The sequence below is a fragment of the Homalodisca vitripennis genome, chromosome 4 (genome assembly GCF_021130785.1).
Source record: "Homalodisca vitripennis isolate AUS2020 chromosome 4, UT_GWSS_2.1, whole genome shotgun sequence".
NCBI classification, from domain to species: Eukaryota; Metazoa; Arthropoda; class Insecta; order Hemiptera; family Cicadellidae; genus Homalodisca; species Homalodisca vitripennis.
The window spans coordinates 20,855,793-20,881,403 of NC_060210.1; the positions used below are offsets into that span (position 1 = coordinate 20,855,793).

The 25,611-nt window shown below is 33.8% G+C and overlaps 1 protein-coding gene across 1 annotated transcript in view; it reads left to right on the forward strand.

The window, feature by feature from the left end:
* LOC124359022 (pyridine nucleotide-disulfide oxidoreductase domain-containing protein 2-like) overlaps positions 1 to 25,611 on the forward strand; it is a 186,177-nt gene that overhangs the window by 128,882 nt on the left and 31,684 nt on the right. The window contains exon 7 of the mRNA XM_046811369.1: positions 17,444 to 17,648. Within this exon, the coding sequence (XP_046667325.1) occupies positions 17,444 to 17,648 (205 nt within the window). The remainder of the gene's footprint in view (positions 1 to 17,443; positions 17,649 to 25,611) is intronic.

The window sequence follows — 25,611 nt, forward strand, 5'->3', positions numbered from 1 at the left end:
CTCACCCGTTACTTCTCCGTCTGTCCTCATACTACTCGATAGTTTATACCGTTCTTTAGCGCGATATCAGTGTACTCTGAGCCCTGCTGGATTACTGGCACGTCTGTGATCAGGATTACTGTAAGCCTGTAGTTTGTGTTACGTCTCGGGTCCGGCCTCACCCGTTACTTCTCCGTCTGTCCTCATACTACTCGATAGTTTATACCGTTCTTTAGCGCGATATCAGTGTACTCTGAGCCCTGCTGGATTACTGGCACGTCTGTGATCAGGATTACTGTAAGCCTGTAGTTTGTTACGTCTCGGGTCCGGCCTCACCCGTTACTTCTCCGTCTGTCCTCATACTACTCGATAGTTTATACCGTTCTTTAGCGCGATATCAGTGTACTCTGAGCTCTGCTGGATTACTGGCACGTCTGTGATCAGGATTACTGTAAGCCTGTAGTTTGTTACGTCTCGGGTCCGGCCTCATCCGTTACTTCTCCGTCTGTCCTCATACTACTCGATAGTTTATACCGTTCTTTAGCGCGATATCAGTGTACTCTGAGCTCTGCTGGATTACTGGCACGTCTGTGATCAGGATTACTGTAAGCCTGTAGTTTGTTACGTCTCGGGTCCGGCCTCATCCGTTACTTCTCCGTCTGTCCTCATACTACTCGATAGTTTATACCGTTCTTTAGCGCGATATCAGTGTAGTGTGAGCTCTGCTGGATTACTGTAAGCGAATGTTTATTTTGTGAAATATATAACATATTTAAGTTATAAAGCGAGTAAACTGTTTATAATTGCGATTGTTTTTGATAAACCAGTACTAATGCATAATATTATAAGATTACAATTTTTTTATTTGTCATGGTTGTTAGAAAAATAAGAGAAAACCCTTAATTTAGACTGTGATAATACATATTTGTTTCGAGTGTGACATTAAATTCGGTTCTGCTGTGCATCACGATATCATTTCTGTGTGCTATTTATAGATTAATAATCTTTTTGACTAACGTTATTTTATGGAATTATTTGATAATACTCGACTCGTTACAATAAAAACAGTTGTCAGCACCTAATCGATCCCCTACCAGTCTGATACCTTGACGGCAATAGGCGGCATTACAGTAAGTCTCGTGCTGCAAGAACTTCGCCGGCAAAGATTACTACTTATTAATCCACTCCAGCCAACAACACTTAACTTTGATGAAAATTCAAGGGTAGCTTAAACAAGTTTATACATTTCGTTTGTTCCTACTCACTGTGAGGGGCTCTCCTCTAATCGCGCTTTAATTGGTCCTGACAATTGTTAGACTGCTGAATGATTCGTTCACAGCTTTCTTAGTATAATCACCGAAACCGTTTAGTTGTTGTGTTATAATCGCTGTATTCTTAGATGTTTTTCCTGTTTGTATTTACAACACATAAATGTATCAAAATTTCGCGTTTTAATGAGGTCAGCATTGACAAGCAAATATTATATATAACAAAACAATCAAAAACCAATCGATCTCTCTTTTAGAACTAAGGCACTTTATTCTTCCTGTAAAAGGTTTGAATTCAAAAACAGTTTTGAATACTGAAAGACTTGTCCCCGTGCCAGTTACTGCGATTTTACAATAATTACATCAATTAACCAAATTTATTTTATCCTTACAGTCTCGGTTACTAGAGGAATATCTGTTGCTATCCTTAGTCAAATTTAACATCCGTACTTTTCCGCCGCATATTGACAATTTTCAATTAACTCTGTTTAACTATTACTGAGTTTTTGTTGGTCCAGATCAGAAAAGCTGAAGGCTCATATGCTGGTACGGCGGAGCCAATGATTTAGTTCGGTGACGATATCATTATTTAGGTGGGAAAAGTCGACAGCAAAGTGTTTTAATTTTAAGATTTCAAAGAGGCATAACATTTTTTAGTTAACTTCTATCAAGAATTAACGCGTATTTGGGCAGGTAGATGGACAGCGACATACTTTAAAACAAGTTATTTTATTATTTTTGTATATTTCAAGCAAATAACTTGAAAAAGAATGTATTTGAAAGTGTGTTGGAGTTCTACTGTTAGAAAGCCATATATATTGTTTATACTGCTTATTGCCACTTGGATTATTTATACTTATATTATTTATTAAATTGGTTTGGGAATGTGAGATTCTATTGTTTACAACTGCAATATTTATTACTTATTATTGTTATTTCTGCATTATTGGTTTTTTATGTATGTATTTATTGTTTGTAGTCACTTGAAATATTAATTTATTAGTTGTTAAATTTCAAATTATATTGCTTGTTACCAGACAGATTATATATTTATTTATTATTGCTTGTAAATTTGTAATGCTTGTCATTATATTGTTTTTTACGTATTGTTGTTAATGTTGCTTTATTCTAAGTTATATTATATTAATCTCCTGGTATACTATTTATTAGATTTAAACTGCTTGTTTATAAATTTGGTTTAAGTGAAGACAATGTTATAAGAATATAAATTGGACAATGAACACTAAAAATAATTGTAAGTATGATTAAAATGACATCCCGCACGCGCCGCTTGAGGTGCACTGGGAGGTAAATATATATTTCTGAATTTTTAGGAAATAAAGAAGATTGAACTAAATTGAACTTGAACTTTAAAGAAGACCCTGTTGGGTCTTGAGTGTATACAAATTGTAATTAGCCGTCTACATAATGGACATAGATTACTCTCACATTCATAAAAGAGTCTAAAAAATTATATTCTTGTACTTTTTCTAAATAATTCATTGCCATTCACTGTCAAGGATTTGTTTTATTCTAACAGAAACAACCTAAGTCCAATTAGTTTTTTGATACTCAATGAACCGCTCAGATTTAATTGATATTCCATTGACAAATATAAATTGATCTACTTATTATTAATTACATAACCGTAGCTTGAGAAAGAACGCAGGTGAACAGTCTAAATTCACTAATTCGCGAGATATTATGTCAACAGAACTATGTAGAGCAGGCACATTTATCTTCATTGAGAGCGTATAACATGAGACTAATGAAACAATCCACGGATCTACATATCGTGTGCACACAGTCTACCAGTAGATGATGCATTTATCTCCTGCCATCAGTTGTTTGTGCGCTGTTGATTGGCTGTCTCAACAATCAATCAGCTGATAATCTAGTCATCTCTTAATTCGATACGCGTCCAATCAGAGGAAGCTTGTTGTAGTTCGTTTTCCCGGAATTCGTTAGCGATATGATGGCGAGCCTTGTGTTTACAAGGAAAAGATTCCAAATACTTGTACAATATCCTCTCTCATAAAATGTTTTCTATAGATATTAAATTTACTTTTTGAACAATATTCCGTTAATGAACGTAATTGTTTGATCTTCACGCTTGGATCAATGTAACTCTAGTTTTCTAATTAATGAAAAGATTGCACGCAATGTTAAGGTTTGAAAAATACTTCAGTTCATTGCACCTTATTGATTCGAATAGTCGAGTAAACTACCTCAAACAAGTTCTTAATGTTATTTTATATTTAGATATTTTTATTTCTACAGGAATCGAACCCATGATCCCTCGTTACAGAGCCGCAGCATTATGTCTAGGAAAATGTTGAGTTACTACAGGAAATTTCGTCACATCCATTTTAAACCTTATAATGTCTACAATTATTAGGAAAATATTATACTGGTAACAGAAAAAGTACGAAATCGAATGATACAATGAAATTTCACAAAGTTTACTGTATGATTTTGTTAAAATGGGTACTCACTATTTTCATATCATTTTATTAGGGGCTGTTAAGTTACTTATTATAGTAGGCCTAGTAGAAAAATATTTAAACAGAGACGTACCGTTGCATACGGTATTAGAATTTGAACTGCATCAAATTAGTTTCCATATACAAAATTACGAGTTTAAATCATTATTTGAGTCTTTGACTGTTAAAAAATGTTTTCATTTCATGCTTATATGTCTATTTACGTTTTCACAGTGATTGTTTCTAAACCATTGGATCTGTTGCGGTAGAGTGTTTTACAAATGAAACGCATTCCTTGATAGTCTCACTCAAGTTTTGTAAGAATTGCGCCAGTAATTAAAATTCGAAGTAGTACATGCCACTCGCGGAAAACCCAGATAAAGTAGATGCTTTATATTCGGTTTTCATCAAATGAAAAATCTTATCTTTTTGTAGCTAAAGTAAATCACTTAGTATTTGGCTTTGGGATAACGCTAATTCTGAGTTAATTTTGAATCCGTCCTGAAATAGTGAGACTGACTGGAAACAACGATAACCGAGTTTTATGTTAATGATGATCACTTACCTCGGAATGTTAGGAGAAACTTCAACGATTATGTCGGGATATCAGATGATGCTACTGAACTTCACAATTCTAGAATGAAGAAATAGAAACAACGAATATGGAGTTTGAGGTCAACGATGATCACTTACCTTTTGGGACGATAGGAGAAACTTCAATGATTATGTCGGGATATCAGATGATGCTACTGAAATATACAATTCCAGAATGAAGAACTAGAAACAACGAGTATGGAGTTTGATGTACACGATGATCACTCACCTTTTGGGACGATAGTAGAAACTTCAATGGTTATGTCGGGATATCAGATGATGCTACTGAAATTCACAATTCCAGAATGAAGAACTAGAAACAACGAGTATGGAGTTTGATGTGCACGATGATCACTCACCTTTTAGGACGATAGTAGAAACTTCAATGATTATGGCGGGAAGTCAGATGAAGCTACCAAACTTCATAATTTCAGATTGAAAAACTAGAAACAACGAGTATGGAGTTTGGTGTCAACTATGATCACTTACCTTTTGGTTACGATAGGAGAAACTTCAATGATAATGTCGGGATTTCAGATGACATTACCGAACATCATAATTTCAGATTGAAAAACTAGAAACAACGAGTATGGAGTTTGGTGTCAACTATGATCACTTACCTTTTGGTACGATAGGAGAAACTTCAACGATTATGTCGGGATATCAGATGATGCTACTGAACTTCACAATTCCAGAATGAAGAACTAGAAACAACGAATATGGAGTTTGAGGTCGACGATGATCACTTACCTTTTGGGACGATAGGAGAAACTTCAATGATTATGTCGGGATATCAGATGATGCTACTGAAATTCACAATTCCAGAATGAAGAACTAGAAACAACGAGTATGGAGTTTGATGTGCACGATGATCACTCACCTTTTGGGACGATAGTAGAAACTTCAATGATTATGTCGGGATATCAGATGATGCTACTGAAATTCACAATTCCAGAATGAAGAACTAGAAACAACGAGTATGGAGTTTGATGTGCACGATGATCACTCACCTTTTGCGACGATAGTAGAAACTTCAATGATTATGGCGGGAAGTCAGATGAAGCTACCAAACTTCATAATTTCAGATTGAAAAACTAGAAACAACGAGTATGGAGTTTGGTGTCAACTATGACCACTTACCTTTTGGTACGATAGGAGAAACTTCAATGATTATGTCGGGATTTCAGATGACACTACCGAACATCATAATTTCAGATTGAAAAACTAGAAACAACGAGTATGGAGTTTGATGTCAACGATGATCACTTTTATCGGGAGGAGGAATTTCACGGTCCATGCTAGAGTTCCGCGTGACATTTGAGTTGGTTTCTTATTGGAGTGGAAGTTCCACATAAAATTGAGGCATCCTCAACCAAATTATATGCTAGTCTTTGAACATATTCATCTGAATTATAGGACATAAAACATAATGAGATAAAGAATAAAACTCAAACAAGTTTATAAAATAAAATTGAAATACTTAATGCAAATATTATAAAAAATGTAAATGTAATAAACAAAGGTATTCTTTAAAATTGGAATACAATATTATAGTTACTGATTTTTTTAGTTCAATAGTATGATATACTATTCAAATAAATTCTTGAGTTGAATAAAAAATAAAAGTTGTTACATTTTAAGGGAGAGTCCCGTATGTATTGCATGAAGTTGGTTACAAAACACTATTATTTAATAAATTGGAAAACGGATTATGAATTCAGTTCTAAAATTGAATCACTAAGTTGGCGAGGAAGATTAAAAATATCTATGATTCATGCTTTCATACGGAGTTTAATCTTTTATATGCATGTACACAATGTAATGATATTAGCCACCTACAGCAGTCGAAATTCACTATATCTAATAATATTGTGTATTGTGAATGTTTAATATTGATTATTTTAATTTGTAAGGACTGCAATAATCTTAATAATATTCAATACATAGCTTTAAGAAGATTAATTATATATAATGGATAGTGTTTGAATACATGAAAAGTTTTAAGAATATAAATTATTTTATTATTTGTAAAGAAAATTGTAAAGTTTTTTGAAGTTGGTCTACTTTTAGCCTCAGTAAAGTGGAATTGAATGTAATATTTTCAGCTTAGATTGTGGCCACATCATACAGGTATTCACTAAACTATTTTACCTATTCAATGGCTATTTAAATATATTTGTTCTCAGGCATTTGCAATGTGAGCATCTGTAGGATAAGTTCGTCACTAGAATTTAGAAATCACATGTCTCAAAGTCACATTGGCATTTGAAATGTAAGTTTCCATAACGGAGAACCCAAGATGGCGGCTGAAGATTTAATCAATTTTTGTCAGTTATGGGATGGTATGAAATTTCAAGGAAGGCCTTTAAAACGTTCAGCTTATACTCGTATTGATTCAAAAAGTTGCTTCAAGATTCTCATTTGGCATAATATGATAATATGAATGAATCTTTCATTGACTCAAATATACCACGTGAAAATGGTTAAAATCGTTGGAACTCGAAATGAAGTCAATAGCTCGTTCAAGGGTTGCGTTGATCTTTGTCCCACCAATAGAAGTCACTTAGTATGACCAAATATGGGCCATTGTCCTTACCATTTTTATTTTATCTGGTAAATCCTATTTGCGTTTGAATGATAAGTATAGTTTTCTCATCACTGGAAACAAACAATTTTCGTATCAATATATAATCTGTAATCGAAGTCGAAATATGCAAGTAAGAAAACACGAATTTGCCAATAAAATATCAAACATTGAATTTTACCGATAAAATATTAAGTTGTAATGTTGAGGTATAAATCAAGACTTGAAATTTACATTTTATATAAAAATAACTTTTAATACAAATCTTGATATTTTGGTTTTCACATATCACATCAGTGTTTTAGATCATAAGCTATGTATTTTGATATAAGGAACATCTATTTTTAAATATTACGAACGTCAGTCTCTTAAGTTATACAATACGTAACACAAATATTAAAACACGGTGCTACTTATCTTCAGATCTCCTATCTGAACTATTCTTTCTATCATCTTCTTCTTGCAATCCTGGCCAAGTCTTCTCTATCCTTCTCTTCATAAATTCCGAATCGATCCTTTCCTTCCTAGCGTCCATTTCGTTGTGTTCAAATCCGTTTTCCTCGCAGAGACTGAAGTCGAAGGTGGACACCATGGATCTTGTTCTCGTCTTCGCCTTCACTCTGCCAGATTTTGAACGACGGAGTGTCCTCCGGGTCTCTTCAGGGTCTCTGGCATCCACATCATCCTCCTCCACGGTCGGGGTGGGCATGCTGTTGGAACGGTTAGAAGTGAACAACTCCTTGCACTTGTTGTAGAACACCTTGATTTCCGACATTTCCAGTTAGCCCAATAAATGACGGAAATCCCGGACGGCAATCACCGCAAAAAACAAGAAGAGGAAAGATTTGAAACGTCACAAACCTGCTAGTGTTAGAAGGAAGACAATTCAATGTACCGGGGTTACACAATGAGGAAAACGTTACAACAGTCGAGTACTCTGTGTAATCTAGAGCCGCTCGCTGCAAACAAAAAGGCACTTCGGGACTGCAGCAACAGCGATCGGTGTGGATGATCGAGGCTTAGCTTATCGCACGGGCCGCTATCTTATCACCTTGACATGCCACTCGAACCGAGCGAAAACAACTCGCGGCAGCTGATTACTCACGTAAACATTGTCTACCTCGTGCTGAAGATAAGACACGTGCATTGGGATTGACTCCATTGAGTCAAAAAACAACGGAACCTAAATCCCAGCGTGGAACTAAGTTAGGAAGTAGTTTTTTTATTAATATTTAAAACATTAAAGCATGGTAGTAAAATATTAAAACGCTGTATAGTTCAAAAATATACATATTCAGTCAAGTTGTAGAAATGCATAAGTGTTCATATACAAACCGCGTAGAAACTTCTTTTTTTAAATAGAACGTCACATTTTTCCCATTTGACGTTATAAAACAAGATTTCAACATAATAAAATTAAAAATGTACAAAAGAAAGAAAGAAGAATTTTAAGTATTAACTCTCTAAAAACAAAAATTGTAATCCTTGCAAAATTATTAAATCGCCAATTCGTTTATTAGTAGTATAACAATTCAAAACTTATCAGGACGAAATATTTATTCCCAAACCTGCTTTAGGCCTTCAACAAAATGTAAAAAATCCACTTAAAGGTATTTATAAAATTGATTTAGAAATTTACAACTGGTACATCAGTTAATATTAAAATCCAATGTACCATTTGGTTTGAATTAAAGATGAAATGATTCATTAGGTATTAACATTATATTTTATTCATACATTATTTATATGCTTGGAATGTTTTTATGGATATCTACTCGTATTTAAATTGTCAATATTGACTCCACAATTAATTATGAAAACAGAGTAATATGTTAAATAAATTATCTAAATCTTTTCTGTTGATAAATGTTTATAAATCTTAACTTTCAATAATGTGTTCTTAATTTTCGTGTATTGGTACATTTATCTTACATATATATTTATATATTTGTTAACTGTTTTTATTTTGTTAGTTGGCTTATACTTTTATTACAATGACTTTTTATAGCGGCAGATACCAAAACATGTAAGGGTTTGTTTTATATATATATATATATATATATATATATATATATATATATAAAGTGGGCTAGGACTGACAATAAACAAGTACTATCTACTCATATATGTATGTACGATTATATTTGTTCTTATATGTGTTCCTTTGATAATATATTGTTAGACAAAAACTTATAGAATTAATTTCGTTGTTATGTAAGATGTTATATAACTGAACGGATGTTAATTTTAAGGACGTAAGTCAAAAAATAAAATATTTTGGAAAATCAAAAAACTGTATAAAGCTTTTGCACACAACAAACAAATTCTGTATATAAACACACATACAAAAAGACTAATTTGTCTTTAAAGAACTTTACAGTAGCAAAAGCTTTATACAGTTTCATTTTCCAAAATCTTTTATTTTTGACTTACGTTCTTAAAATTAACATCCGTTCAGTTATATAACATCTTACATAACAACGAAATTAATTCTATAAGTTTTGTCTAACAATATATTATCAAAGGAACACATATAAGAACAAATATAATCGTACATACATATATGAGTAGATAGTACTTGTTTATTGTCAGTCCTAGCCCACTTTCAGTCATTCAAAATTGAAATATAAATACTGTCTAAAATATTATAAACAGATCAATAAAATCATATAATATATGTAATTATATATATATATATATATATTATTATATATATATATATATATATATATATATATAATATATATATATATATTATATATATATATATATATATATATATATATATATATATATATATATATATATATATATATATATATATATATATATATATATGTATGTATAATATGTACCAAAATTAGTATTAAAATAAAAAAGAATAGGGTTTGATAAACATTCGAAAATGTATAAAATTTGTCGTTAAAATACAAAAATAAATCTATAAAAATGAACACCAAATCTCTTCTTAATCTTTCTTAAAATAAAAGAATGAAAATATCTCTAAATAGTAATAATATTTAAAAAAAAAATTTAAAAGTCAGCAATCAAAAGTTGAAAATCGTTCAATTCAAGTAAATTCGTCCTAAAACCTTAAAAGTCTTAAAAGATTTATAAACTTATAAAAATTTAATGGCAAAGCAATTCTAAAATAAAAAAAATTATTTTACTAAGAAGACGAACTCATTCCTGATAAATGGAACGTGAAAAATAAATTGCTATTAATGCAATTAAGATATTTTAAAGAAAGAGTACAATCAACATGCAACTAAAATGAAGTTGAGACTGTTTCTTAGATTTATTTTTGTACTTTAACAATGCATTTTATAGATTTTCGAGTGATTCTGAAACCTTTTTCTGATTGAGATTAATTTTTGTTGTATTATATACACACGTTTCATTAATTTTTTGATGCTCCGAAAAAATCGTAAGAGCATTTATTTTATATAGCTTTATAAATCTGTTTATGGTATTTTAGACAGTATTTATATTAGAATTTTTAATGGCTCCAAACGTGAACTAGGACTGATAGCATATTACTAGTTATATTTATATTGGATCTTCATAACAATAGGTCGTGAGGCACAACTGTCGGTATCGAATTATCGAAATTCCATCCCGAGTTCCTGTAACACAGCTATTTGGAAGTCGGATGTTGGGCATAGCTTGTGGTTAAGGTGTATTGTGTAATGTGGTGGCTATGTTATGGCTAATATAGCTTGTTGCTAAGATGTATTGTGTAAAGTGGTGGTTATATTGTGGCTGAAGTAGTTTGTGGCTAAGACGTATTGTGTAAAGAGGTGACTATATTTTGGCTAATGTAGCTTGTAGCTAAAGTAGCTTGTGGCTAAGGTGTACTATGTAAGGTGGTGGTTATATTATGCTAAGATAGCTTGTGGCTAAGGTGTATTGTCTTAGGTGGTGGCTATATTATGGCTAAGATAGCTTGTGACTAAGGTAGCTTGTAGCTAAGGTGTATTGTATAAGGTGGTGGCTATGTTATGACTAATATAGCTTGTAGCTAAAGTAGCTTGTGGCTAAGGAGTATTATGTAAGGTGGTGGTTATGTTATGCTAAGATAGCTTGTGGCTAAGGTATATTGTATAAGGTAGTGGCTATGTTATGGCTAAGATAGCTTGTGACTAAAGTAGCTTGTGGCTAAGGTGTACTATGTATAAGGTGGTGGTTATATTATGCTAAGATAGCTTGTGGCTAAGGTGTATTGTCTTAGGTGGTGGGTGGCTATATGTTATGGCTAAGATAGCTTGTGACTAAGGTAGCTTGTAGCTAAGGTGTATTGTATAAGGTGGTGGCTATGTTATGACTAATATAGCTTGTAGCTAAAGTAGCTTGTGGCTAAGGAGTATTATGTAAGGTGGTGGTTATGTTATGCTAAGATAGCTTGTGGCTAAGGTATATTGTATAAGGTAGTGGCTATGTTATGGCTAAGACAGCTTGTGGCTAAGGTGTATAGTGTATAAGTGATGTCTATGTTATAACTAATATAGCCTTGTGACTAATATAGCTTGTAGCTAAGGTGTATTGTGTAAAGTTGTGGCTATGTTATGGCTAAGATAGCTTGTGACTAAGATGTATTGTGTAAAGTGGTGGTTATATTGTGGCTGAAGTAGTTTGTGGCTAAGACGTATTGTGTAAAGAGGTGACTATATTTTGGCTAATGTAGCTTGTAGCTAAAGTAGCTTGTGGCTAAGGTGTATATTATGCTAAGATAGCTTGTGGCTAATGTTATTGTCTTATATGGCTAAGATAGCTTGTGACTAAGGTAGCTTGTAGCTAAGGTGTATTGTATAAGGTGGTGGCTATGTTATGACTAATATAGCTTGTAGCTAAAGTAGCTTGTGGCTAAGGTGTATTGTGTAAGGTGGTGGTTATGTTATGCTAAGATAGCTTGTGGCTAAGGTATATTGTATAAGGTAGTGGCTATGTTATGGCTAAGACAGCTTGTGGCTAAGGTGTATAGACTAAGGTAGCTAATGTAGCTAAGATGTATTGTGTAAAGTTGTGGCTATGTTATGGCTAATATAGCTTGTTGCTAAGATGTATGTTATATGTTAGTTTGTGGCTAAGACGTAGCTAATGTAGCTTGTAGCTAAAGTAGCTTGTGGTGGCTAAGTAGCTTAGTGGCTATAAGAGATAGTATTATGTAAGGTGGTAGGTGGTGGCTATGTTATGACTAATAAGCTAAATAGCTTGTGGCTAAGGTGTATTGTGTAAGGTATATGCTAAGGTATATTGTATAAGGTAGTGGCTATGTTATGGCTAAGACAGCTTGTGGCTAAGGTGTATAGTGTAAAGTGATGTCTATGTTATAACTAATATAGCCTGTAGCTAATGTAGCTTGTGACTAAGATGTATTGTGTAAAGTTGTGGCTATGTTATGGCTAATATAGCTTGTTGCTAAGATGTATTGTGTAAAGTGGTGGTTATGATGTGGCTGAAGTAGTTTGTGGCTAAGTTATATTGTGTGAAGTGGTGGCTATGTTATGGCTAATGTAGCTTGTGGCTAAGATGTATTGTGCAAAGTCGTGGCTATGTTGTGGCTATGGTGGCTTGTGACTAAGATGTACTGTATACAGTTGTGACTATATAGTTGCTAAGGTACCTTGTGGCTGAGATGTATTGTGTAAAGAGGTGGCTATAGTGTGGCTAAAGTAGCTTGCGGCTAAGACGTATTTTGTAAAGTTGTTGCTATAATGTGGCTAATGTAGCTTGTGGCTAAGATGTATTGTGTAAGGTGGTGACTATGTTGTGGCGTTGTGGCTAAAGTAGATTGTGGCTAAGGTGTGTTGTGTAAGGTGGTGACTGCGTTGTGGCTAAAGCAGATTGTGGTTAAGGTGTATTGTGTAAAGTCGTATTTATATTTATTGACGCAGATCAAGTCTGAGAAGTGTTGTAATGGTCTAACAATCACGTGATAAAACAAGTAGCTGATTCATTCATTCACGCGTGTGGAAGTTTAATGAATGAAATAGTAATTATTAGTACCAGAGCAGTTCTTACCGTTCCTTTTCTTTGCTGTAACTACCCTTATCCTTTCTGTAACAGTTTATGTAGTTGGCATTATTTCCTTTCAAATCGTTGGAAATCTACTGTATTAATTGCTAGCGTGTAGACAAATAAAACTTATGGAACATCCAGAACAATGACAGTCCATGTGAGTGGGTATCCGTGTAGTATTTCACCAGGTAAATTGTTGCGAAGTGCCACAATTAATTGTGCGCCCCATTGTTAAATGCTCACAATGGATTGGGTTAATTGTGCTTCTGACCGTCCCGCAGCGTCGAGATGTGACACATTCACCAGGTTATTGTTATTTCGCTGCGCTCGTATATCAAATCTGGGTTTACTGTATGAACATTTGTATGCCTTTAAAATGGTCCCAGCGTTTGTCCAATTTATGATAGTTCTGCCTTTATGGATGGTACTAAACTGGACTCCTCGGTGCAGTTTATTGGTGTATAGCAGAGACTACTGCCCGCTTCGCAAGGCAACCCGTATTTCGTGGTTGCTTTTCACTCCCTTTGGTATGCAATTTTGGGTTTGAAATATCGTAACAATCTGAGATGAGAGTATAAAGTTTGAAGATATCCTATATAATACCACTTAAGCATACCTGTTTAAGTAAAGCAACAAAAAATAACGCTTCAGCTATAGTAAACACAATCCTATACCCCTTCCACACACCTGTTTGAGTAAAGCAACAATAAATAACGCATCAACCATAATAAACACAGTCCTATACCACTTCCACATACCTGTTTGAGTAAAGCAACAATAAATAACGCTTCAAGCTATAATAAACATAATCCTACAATACCACTTCCAGCATAACCTGTTTGTTTAAGTAAAGCAACAAAAAATAACGCATCAACCATAGTAAACACAGTCCTATACCACTTCCACATACCACTGTTTGAGTAAAGCAACAACAAATAACGCTTCAGCTATAATAAACATAATCCTACAATACCACTTCAGCATACCTGTTTGTTTAAGTAAAGCAACAAAAAATAACGCTTCAGCTATAGTAAACACAATCCTATACCACTTCCACACACCTGTTTGAGTAAAGCAACAATAAATAACGCATCAACCATAATAAACACAGTCCTATACCACTTACATATACCTGTTTGAGTAAAGCAACAACAAATAACGCTTCAGCTATAATAAACATAATCCTACAATACAACTTCATCATACCTGTTTGTTTAAGTAAAGCAACAAAAAATAACGCTTCAGATATAATAGGATTTTTATATTTGCCAAATACAATCTATTATTACGATGGTAAATATCCGAAATGCTATTATCTTTTCAGACCTTCCATCGTCAGTTACAAACTTTAAACAAAGAAGCTTCAGGTATGTTTGAACACAGGTGAAGAATTTCACCGAACGCAAAGGTAAACGCTAAAGTATTAGTTGTAGTTATGAATCACCTTCAGATTAGTTTAATACATTTCCACTTGTTGCGAAATCAGCCTTTTAATACAAGGTATGTTACGCCACACCCCGTGTCCCGTAGCAGGCATTGCTAAATTGCAAAGTTTCAAGTTCATATCACGTCTTTCTCTAGATGTCCTGCGGACAGTAGAGCAGCCAGAAAAAAAAAAACGGTTACAACCACCTGCAGATAACAGAGAAATTGTGGCAGCCTGCTGAGTTATAAGCTGATAATGCTCAGTCAAACTTCATAGTCAGACATACACCATCATAGAACTCATTCTTGTCTATGTAGAAATTATACACACGAAATATTTTTGAAGATATCTTGTCACATGATGCATTACAATTGTTGTTCATTAAGTTTATTTCATAGCAGTGTTTAAATAATAAATGTTCCGGAGGGGTTCTATGGTACAACTCAAGAGTGCGCTGAAATCGAATCTAGTCGTCGGCTTGGTTTAATAAAAAAATAAAAATGCCTTTATTTCCTAAGCGTTTCTCAGTACATAACTGTTTTTCAGAGTAACTTGCGACAAATGGTATATGCCTAATAACGACTTATCAACTAAATAACAATAACATACATTGCAACACACACACTATAAGAAAGATTACAGAAAACAGCTAAAACGCTATAAATTAAATATTTTAAGGCAAGTCAAAAACAGAAATTAAAATTATGTAAATAAAATTTATAAAAGTTCAAAAACATACAATTTAATGAAAAGATTACTGCTTAATGCGCAAATCCTTTATTAAAATCCACTCTGTATTCTTTTTTTATTCAATGAATACAAATGTAACATGTTAAGCTCTCATACGGTTGTACTCAGTTTTTTGCAAATATATTTATCTTTCTATTTTCTCGTTTCCATCATGGCTACCTATAAGACGAATGTAAAAATATCATCTGAAGTTCCATTCGGAGACATGCACCATCATCGAACTCAGTGCTGCCTATATAGAAATGAATGAAGCTTCATGCCAATTTCAAGTTGGTCTTCAGAAGACAGATGGACATAGATAAAACTTTACTTGCCTTTAGGGAATCCTCTCGTGGTCGGTCACGGTTTGCTAACGCTCAGCTAACTAGCAATATAAAAGAATCACGTGCATTACATTTAACTTTCAGGTGAAATAGTTTCTATATTAAAATATAGAGTTTTCTGCGTTGTAGCCAGTGAAATGGGCAGAATAAAGAGATAAGGAAACAACAAGATAAGGACTTTGGCCAGAAATAGAAGCAGGTGAAGGAGGATCTGTAGCCAGGGCTTAGTTTTAGTCGTAGATATCGGGGTAGACGCATTGTTACTTTCTGTCACGGCGGAGAAGTCTTCGATTCCTTTCTTAGCATCTAATTTACATAAAATCGCGTTGTATTATCGGTTAATGTAGAAGTTTTTTCAGATTTTTCCGTGTTATTTAACATTGTCTTTGATTGTTTTAATGTGTACTGTTCATCTTATTTGAGCCAGTCTAGTTTCCATAAAGTATAATTTCTAATGTTACGACGATATGTTTTATAAAAAATACTCAAATTCCGGCAATGTAACTTATTTAACTTTTATCGAAATTCCCTATTTATTTTAAAATAGTATATTATATTACGTTAAATTAAAAAAATAAAATGTCGATTTTGAAAATGTTGTAGTTTTTAATTGCATTTTAAGAAATATAACATGTACATATTATACAAAAGAAACTTTTAGTTTATAATTACCAATTTATAATTTTATTTTTAGTCGTAAAATTATAGGAGGTATTTAATACGCATCCAAAAGCTATTCAGTTTTATTAATTTCTTATAGATTATTGAGATAAAATATCAAACTTTGTTTTACTCATAATCGTTAAATATTGAAAAAGTTTATACTTAACAAAACAACTCAAAATAGTTTGTGTTTATGTGTATTAATTAGATTTTTTTAATTATACATCTCCCATAATGCTACGATTAAAAATAAAATCGTTCAAAATGCAGAAGGTTTAATATTATTATTAAGGGAAAAACTCAAGATAATTTTATTATAATCGGAGAAAGTATAGTTATAGAAAGACGCACGTTGAATTAAGTGGAAGTACAGCATCTGTTTTGATATTACCATAATATAACAATATTTCTATTCTCGTATATTTAGTACTCGCGCTTTCATGCATACGAGAATGTATGTTTAACATCTCAGATGACCGAACTAAACTATTAGTATCAAATTTAGTGTACAAACGCACTCGATTTATATCTATTTTTAAATTAAAAATATATATTTTTATTCACTATTTTAATCCCATTCCAACAATATTAATTGAATGCATACTAAGATAATTTTTGTAGTAAGCTTTACAAAATTATTTATTTAAAATATCTACTTCGAAAGTTAAAAAGTAATTAACTTTAATGTTTGGATAAAGTACAACAGAAAATATTCGTTTATTACAAATTATATTAGATTACGAATAATACTGTAATGTGCGTCTATTATAAAAAGCCTATTTTCATACAATTAGGCTTGTAATTCTAATAATAATACATCAAAAATGTAATGTTTTATGTATAGTTAACAAAAAATTTATAAATGGTTAACTTAACAATCAATGCTTTTTTTACCACAAAATCACGTTACTTTCCTAAAAGAACTTTAAAATTTTCCTGCATTTTCACAATTTGCAAAAAATTATTGCAAAGAGTTGTTTTTAAGTGTGCTTACATTAGGAAATTGAAAAAGATTGTTCTTTACAAAATTCTTTGTCAGTGTGCCATATTTTGTAAAATATTTGCTCTATATATTGCACTATTGGTTTTGTTTCATTTCATGTACAAGTGATTATGTGCATTTATAAAATGAAGGAGGTATGAGAATCGGTGTACATAATAGTTAAGTTGCTTTTTATTCATTCCTGTTATACTAAAACACTCTCTCCTCTCATCATCTGGCCTTAGAAACATGAATGCACTCCACGGTGCATGAGGTTTCCAGTACGTATGAAGGGTGTACCAGACGGCAGCTGCAATCTAGACTAGACCTGATGCCCACATTGTGTATTGCCACTCATTGCTCTGGTTCTCAGATGGTGACCGCGATAAAGACAGACAGTTCGGGGGCAGCGGTAGGGGTCGTGACCTCTAGTGGGATTGAGGTCGACGCCAGACTGGTCCTGTCCAACGCTACCCCAGCAGCAACGCTCAGCCTGCTACCTCCCGGAACACTCAGCGAGGAGACCACCTCTGCCCTGCAGGCCATTCAGTACGAGTCACCGGTCACAAAGATTAACGGTGAGGAGCTAATATTGAGGTTTTATAACCCAACAATGTGAATGTTGAGGTAATCTCTAGTCCACCTTCTTCTTATTGCAGCATCTGAGATCTGACAAGGTCACAGACTTGACTCCTGCACTCTGCAGTTATGCCTATCTGAAGAGATGGCGCAGACTTGACTCCTGCACTCTGCAGTTATGTCTGTCTAAAGAGATGGCGCAAACTTGACTCCTGCACTCTGCAGTTATGTCTGTCTGAAGAGATGGCGCAAACTTGACTCCTGCACTCTGCAGTTATGTCTGTCTGAAGAGATGGCGCAAACTTGACTCCTACACTCTGCAGTTATGTCTGTCTGAAGAGATGGCGCAGACTTGACTCCTGCACTCTGCACTCTGCAGTTACGAGTATGTCTGTCTGAAGAGATGGCGCAAACTTGACTCCTACACTCTGCAGTTATGTCTGTCTGAAGAGATGGCGCAAACTTGACTCCTACACTCTGCAGTTATGTCTGTCTGAAGAGATGGCGCAATCTTGACTCCTGCACTCTGCAGTTATGTCTGTCTGAAGAGATGGCGCAAACTTGACTCCTGCACTCTGCAGTTATGTCTGTCTGAAGAGATGGCGCAAACTTGACTCCTACACTCTGCAGTTATGTCTGTCTGAAGAGATGGCGCAATCTTGACTCCTGCACTCTGCAGTTATGTCTGTCTGAAGAGATGGCGCAATCTTGACTCCTGCACTCTGCAGTTATGTCTGTCTGAAGAGATGGCGCAAACTTGACTCCTACACTCTGCAGTTATGTCTGTCTGAAGAGATGGCGCAAACTTGACTCCTACACTCTGCAGTTATGTCTGTCTGAAGAGATGGCGCAATCTTGACTCCTGCACTCTGCAGTTATGTCTGTCTGAAGAGATGGCGCAAACTTGACTCCTGCATTCTGCAATCATGTCTGTATGAGGAGATCCAAATAAGTTAGCAACGAAGAAGCTCAAAATGTACTAATAAAATCTTTTCGATATCAGAGACACCTAGACCACAATATTCTGACCAACTCCAGATGCTGCAATAAGAGGAAGGTGAACTGGAGATTAACTCAACATTCACGTTGAATCAAACCTTTCCCACCATAGTTATTTTACTTGCGGGAAATTCGGTTTCCACTGTGCTGAGAGATCGTGTCTAAAAATCGCAACTGTGCACCTGATGAGGCAATGAGAATACCTCTTCACCTAGATTACACTACATTTGTGGTCAAGGTGTCTTTGATGTCCACACATTTTGGGCTTTTTCGCCGTCGACTTTTTTTTAGATCTCTTCAGACAAACATGACTCCAGATTGCAGGAGTCAAGTCTCTGATCTTGTCAAATCCCAAATTTTGCAATAAGGAAGTTGAACTGGAGCGGAACCAAACATCCACATTGAATTAACCCTTCCCACCATATAGCTACGTTATGTGTAGAAAACCCAACAAGGTTTAGATATTCCACCAATTATCTTATAATTCAAACAGGACGAAAGAGACACATTCTAGTGTGTCTAGAAAATAGATTGTACTCAGAGACACAAAACAATCTCTCAACAGATCAAGAAGTGCACGTGATCTTAATCCGGACGAGAAGTGGCTCAAACAGCTTACACGGATTAAGATATGTGGCTTTTATCTTATCGTTTAACAGCCAATTTGTTAACGTTTAACAGATAAATGTGAAATAAATGGGATTGCTTGTTGAGGATTTCACATTATTCATTGTTCCTAAGGTAGAAAGAAGTACGTAGATTTTGTGACGCCTGAACTATTGGGATTTATATGGACTCAATATATATTCGAAAAATAATTTGTGAAAAGCATATGAGATGTTATACAAGTATGTATTCCTTTTTGTGTTTTTGTCATCGATAACGAAATTATTTATTTCAAATTTGAATGACCGCCGTATTTAAATGAAATGGCGTACCAAGGTGGTCAACAACCTAGACAAAATATTTATTTTTGCAGTATTTGTTATTATTTCAATATTTTTTAGTCGAAAAACCTAAATACTACAATTGATAATGATATTACTATCACAATTCAACGGTAATGATGTTATAATCAGCTTATTAGAGCAACAAATTAAAACAACGGATTGTTCTGGTCACAAGCGGTGTTGTCACATAATGACACTTAATATTGTTCAGTACTTTGGCTTTGTAAACGCTAATTATCTCCCTTCTTTATCAACGGATTATCTTAAACTTGGCACCTTTGGATTTTTAATTGAATTGCTTAAATAAAATATGGTGACTGTAATATTGTATTATACAAAATTTTTTATAGTCACTATTTTGAACATAAAACTATTTTTTCTTTTTTTTTCTGGCAACAAACCATTCTAAAATTAAGTATAGTCAAGTGAAAGAAAACAAAACAACGGCTGTTTTGGTGTTAATATGTTTTTCGGATGTGATGGTTTGATTTATCTTTAATAAAACGTCAATACACGAAAAGATTGGTAGAGAGATCTGGGACGCTATGAATATTAATAAATTTTTGTACTATAATTTAAAACAAAAATAGAATGTGACGCTATTTTTTAGTGATACCAATTTACAACCACATTGCAACTGTTTGGTACAAATTAGTACACAGAATCGTACACAAACCATGAGATTTAGGATTCAAAGATATAATGAAACTAACAATATCCTGGGCAACGTTTCGAACTCTATTTGGCTTAAGTCCTTAAATGCTTTGCGCCATGCTGAAACCTCAAGTCTACTTCTTATGTCTCAAAACTAAAAATCAGAATCATTCTAGAAATTGCACGAACTGCCTAAGAAAAGTCTGTAAGCAAGAAAGTAACCAGATCATTGTTTGCAATGACTGCAAAATCTAAAAAAGTAGATTTAATTTTCAAATTTGGATTTTTTCAACAAACAAATACATCTAACTTTAGATGTAAAATTTGAAACAAATACATTTCTATAGTATTATTAATTGTACTAATAGGAGACTAAGGCTATCCCTATGAATACAAAGAGGGAAGATTCCTCGTTAAATAATAAATTTTTAAAGCTAAATCCAAATGTTATGCATGTATACAATTTTATTACTAAAATTTGTTGTTTTTCAATAACATGTTTAAAAATGAATAAATGTTCTTTATTTTACTTCAAATGTACTCGTATGCAACAGTAAGATGTACAATGATTGTGGAAAAAAGTTTGTGTTGTCTTACACGTGAGCCTTTAGTTATAAACATAATTTTGTTTACTATTGACCCAAACGAGGTAGTCTAGTCACAAAATTTCATCAAGGCAGTAAAATATACTAATCGTCAATGCAGATTAACAGAGTTTTTGTTACCAAGAAGACCACAGTTGAAATAATTTATACAATTTAATTTAAAAACCTTCAGATTGCACTGTATGAGATAAACATTTACGATTCAGTTATAATTTTCTAGGAAGACGTCGAGTCAGTTTTTAAGAAAGTAACTTAGTTTTTTGTCGTCTGTGACTCGGAGTAAGGATTTGTGATAGTGTATAATCACTTACCGATAAGATAAGGATCATATTGAGGTATTGCTGAATTACTGGAATGACCACTAGTGTGATGCCATGGAAACACTAAACACAACAAAACATGTTATTTCCTTATCTTAGGTTTCGAAAATCCTTTTTAAAAGGTCGATAAAGATAAGATTTATATGCATTTGACTACGTTCAGTATATTTATGTAATTCGTACAGTTGTATACAGTTAATCATTTGCATAACGTAATACCGTTAATGATCTTTTAACAATAATAAAGTAAGGTTTGGAATAATATCAAATATTTTTAAAACTTGTATTTATTATATAAAAAAAAAGAAATGTTGCCAACTTCTACGGCTTATAATTGTAAACGTGTAGTTTTTGGAAGACATATTTTTACAATTTTTCAATAATTAGGATGATTGACAGTATACTGGCTCATAATCGTGGTCGGTTTTTCCTATTTCCGTTTTTTTATTCTTGTTCCTCTTTCGTTCCAGCAGTATCCAATTAAGGGCATATAAGACATGGAATACGTGAGCGGTGGCCAGTGACAGGCTCGAACTTACATCTAGTTATTAGTTAAAAAACGCTAAAACCTGGTTTACATAAAGTAAGCTCGGCATAATTGAAAAATTAATAATTTCTTGTGTTAAAAATGCAAATTTGTTTGGAATCTGCTCAGATTTGAAATATTTTAATGTGTATTCTATGAGACATAGAGATACTTATTTTTTGTCTTTTGCGAAAACGCTTCTTACACTGTTGTTTGATGTCTAAATTTGAAAAGAAAAATTTTCTGAACACTGGACGAATTACCGCCCATATACGGGAAGAATGATTATTTCAATTTTTAAATACGATCCTCGAAGTCTGAAACTTTCAATAAAGTTTGGCAAAACCGAATCTGCTCCGTAGTTCTGGCGACAAACGACAAATATCTCTCGAGATAGGTGCAGAAAATGTATAAAAATTCTAGAAGTTTCTTCAGGAACGATTAAGGTATTAAAAATATAATTTCCAGGGTAAACATGATGAATTAATCTTGTCATATTTGGACGATAATTGCTATGACATTTAGATGACGCATAACCGTGAAAAATCCGCTAAAAATCTCAAACATATTTGTTCATTAACATTTTTCTCAGAATTCATGAATACATATTTTTTTATACACAGAGACGCATCAAAGTGAATACGATATTTACCAAGTTTTAATTGTTATAGAAATTCTATTTTTTAAATGGCCGAATTGATATTAGAAACGTAATCGAATGACCGTTATCTAAGTGAACTAATCGTTACTAATCGATTCGGCCAATCGTTTACACTAGTCGAGTTTACACTATACCGTATAATAATTTATCAATTTACCCTACTAGTCGACTAATGTAAATAACTTTTCCCGTCCAGATTAATAAAATATCTTACAATGTGACGTATTAATGTATATCATTATTTTATTTACTCCACTGACCTTGAGCGCGGAAAAGTTTCTAAATCTAAATCTGTAATTTGTTTTCTTACATAAGACAACAAAAGATATTTACGTTGGATACAATTAGAAACTATGGTGCAGAGATGAAAAGAAAGGTGAAACAGTGTTACGACATCAATCAAAGACTGGTGGCGTCACAAGTCCGGTTGGACACAATTAGAAACTATGGCGCAGAGATGACAAGAAAGATGAAACAGTGTTGTGACATCAATCAAAGACTCTGGTGGCGTCACAAGTCCGGTTGGACACAATTAGAAACTATGGTGCAGAGATGAAAAGAAAGGTGAAAGAGTGTTGTGACATCAATCAAAGACTGGTGGCGTCACAAGTCCTGTTGGACACAATTAGAAACTATGGTGCAGAGATGACAAGAAAGATGAAACAGTGTTGTGACATCAATCAAAGACTCCGGTGGCGTCACAAAGTCCGGTTGGTCTTATTGGTAGAAAACTTTTGTTCTTCTCGAAAGTTCCGATCTTGGAAACAAATAAAATGTGTATAATGGTTCTTACAGCAACCGGAGAAACTACTTTTTCTCACAGTTCTTGTTATTGTGCTGGAATCTTCTAAATGTAGAAATTTTATTTTATTTTCTGAAATAATTTTACAGTATTATCCAAATACAGGTTTGATAAAAGTGGTTACATGAAATTTCAATAGTGAATAAACTTAAAAACACCCTATAAAAAATAGTAGTAAACATTTGTATGTTACAGTTCTTTGAGACATCAGTTACAATTTTGTTATTTAATCAAATAAGAAGCCATACTATATAGTCTTGTATTAATCACAGAACGAAAATAAAGTCTGAATAATGTAAATAAAGTAAAACTATTGTTACGAGTTGACACATTTTCCTAAATAAATGACATAAAAATATAATTACTCGTACATTGCCACCACAATTTTCACTGTTCTATTTATAGGAGATTACATTAAAACCAGATTGTAATAAATATCTAGATAAAGTACATGAATACCAGAACAATGGAAACGATGCTGCGGAATTATGATTTTTATTATATTAGATCTCAACTCCTACGTAATATGCAGGTTTGTAAACACCACCTTTATTTACCTTAAGAGCAAAGAAAATCCTGAAGGCAATTTAAAATTAGTACTACAGTAGGCAATAATTCACAATTTTAATTTAGAAACTCAACATCTACAGAGGCTGGAGCTTTCATTAGAACATTATTTATTCAGTCAAGAACAAGATTTGCAATTCTAAGATCTTATTAAGCCTCAACAGCCTGATTAATGTCGTTACCTGATTATTTAAATATGACCTTCCTCAGCGAAATGTGTAGCTTACTCTGTGTGAACTGTGTAGACCTACATGTCCATCCACACAGTAACTACAATACACCAAACAGCCTGATTAATGTCTTTACCTGAGTATTCAAATATGACCTTTCTCCGGCAAACTGTGTAGCTTACTCTGTGTGAACTGTGTAGAGCTACATGTCCATCCAGACAGTAACTACAATACACCAAACAGCCTGATTAATGTCTTTACATGTCTGATCTTAGAGCTACATGTCCATCTAGACAGTAACTACAATACACCCAAAAGCCTGATTAATGTCGTTACCTGAGTATTCAAATATGACCTTTCTCTGTCAAACTGTGCAGCCTACACAGTGCTTAAACTGTCTAGAGCTACATATCTATCCAGATAGTAACTACAATACACCCAATAGCTTATTAATGGCCTTACCTGAGTATTCAAATATGACCTTTCTCTGTCAAACGGTGCAGCCTACACAGTGCTTAAACTGTCTAGAGCAACATATCTATCCAGATAGTAACTACAGTACACGCAATAGCTTATTAATGTCCTTACCTGAGTATTCAAATATGACCTTTCTCTGTCAAACTATGCAGCCTACACAGTGCTTAAACTGTCTAGAGCAACATATCTATCCAGATAGTAACTACAATACACCCAATAGCTTATTAATGGCCTTACCTGAGTATTCAAATATGACCTTTCTCTGTCAAACTGTGCAGCCTACACAGTGCTTAAACTGTCTAGAGCAACATATCTATCCAGATAGTAACTACAGTACACGCAATAGCTTATTAATGGCCTTACCTGAGTATTCAAATATGACCTTTCTCTGTCAAACTGTGCAGCCTACACAGTGCTTAAACTGTCTAGAGCAACATATCTATCCAGATAGTAACTACAATACACCCAATAGCTTATTAATGGCCTTACCTGAGTATTCAAATATGACCTTTCTCTGTCAAACTGTGCAGCCTACACAGTGCTTAAACTGTCTAGAGCAACATATCTATCCAGATAGTAACTACAATACACCCAATAGCTTATTAATGGCCTTACCTGAGTATTCAAATATGACCTTTCTCTGTCAAACTGTGCAGCCTACACAGTGCTTAAACTGTCTAGAGCAACATATCTATCCAGATAGTAACTACAATACACCCAATAGCTTATTAATGTCCTTACCTGAGTATTCAAATATGACCTTTCTCTGTGCAGCCTACACAGTGCTTGAACTGTCTAGAGCTACATATCTATCCAGATAGTAACTACAGTACACCCAATAGCTTATTAATGTCCTTACCTGAGTATTCAAATATGACCTTTCTCTGTGCAGCCTACACAGTGCTTAAACTGTCTAGAGCTACATATCTATCCAGATAGTAACTACAATACACCCAATAGCTTATTAATGTCCTTACCTGAGTATTCAAATATGACCTTTCTCTGTGCAGCCTACACAGTGCTTGAACTGTCTAGAGCTACATATCTATCCAGATAGTAACTACAGTACACCCAATAGCTTATTAATGTCCTTACCTGAGTATTCAAATATGACCTTTCTCTGTGCAGCCTACACAGTGCTTGAACTGTCTAGAGCTACATATCTATCCAGATAGTAACTACAGTACACGCAATAGCTTATTAATGGCCTTACCTGAGTACTCCAATATGA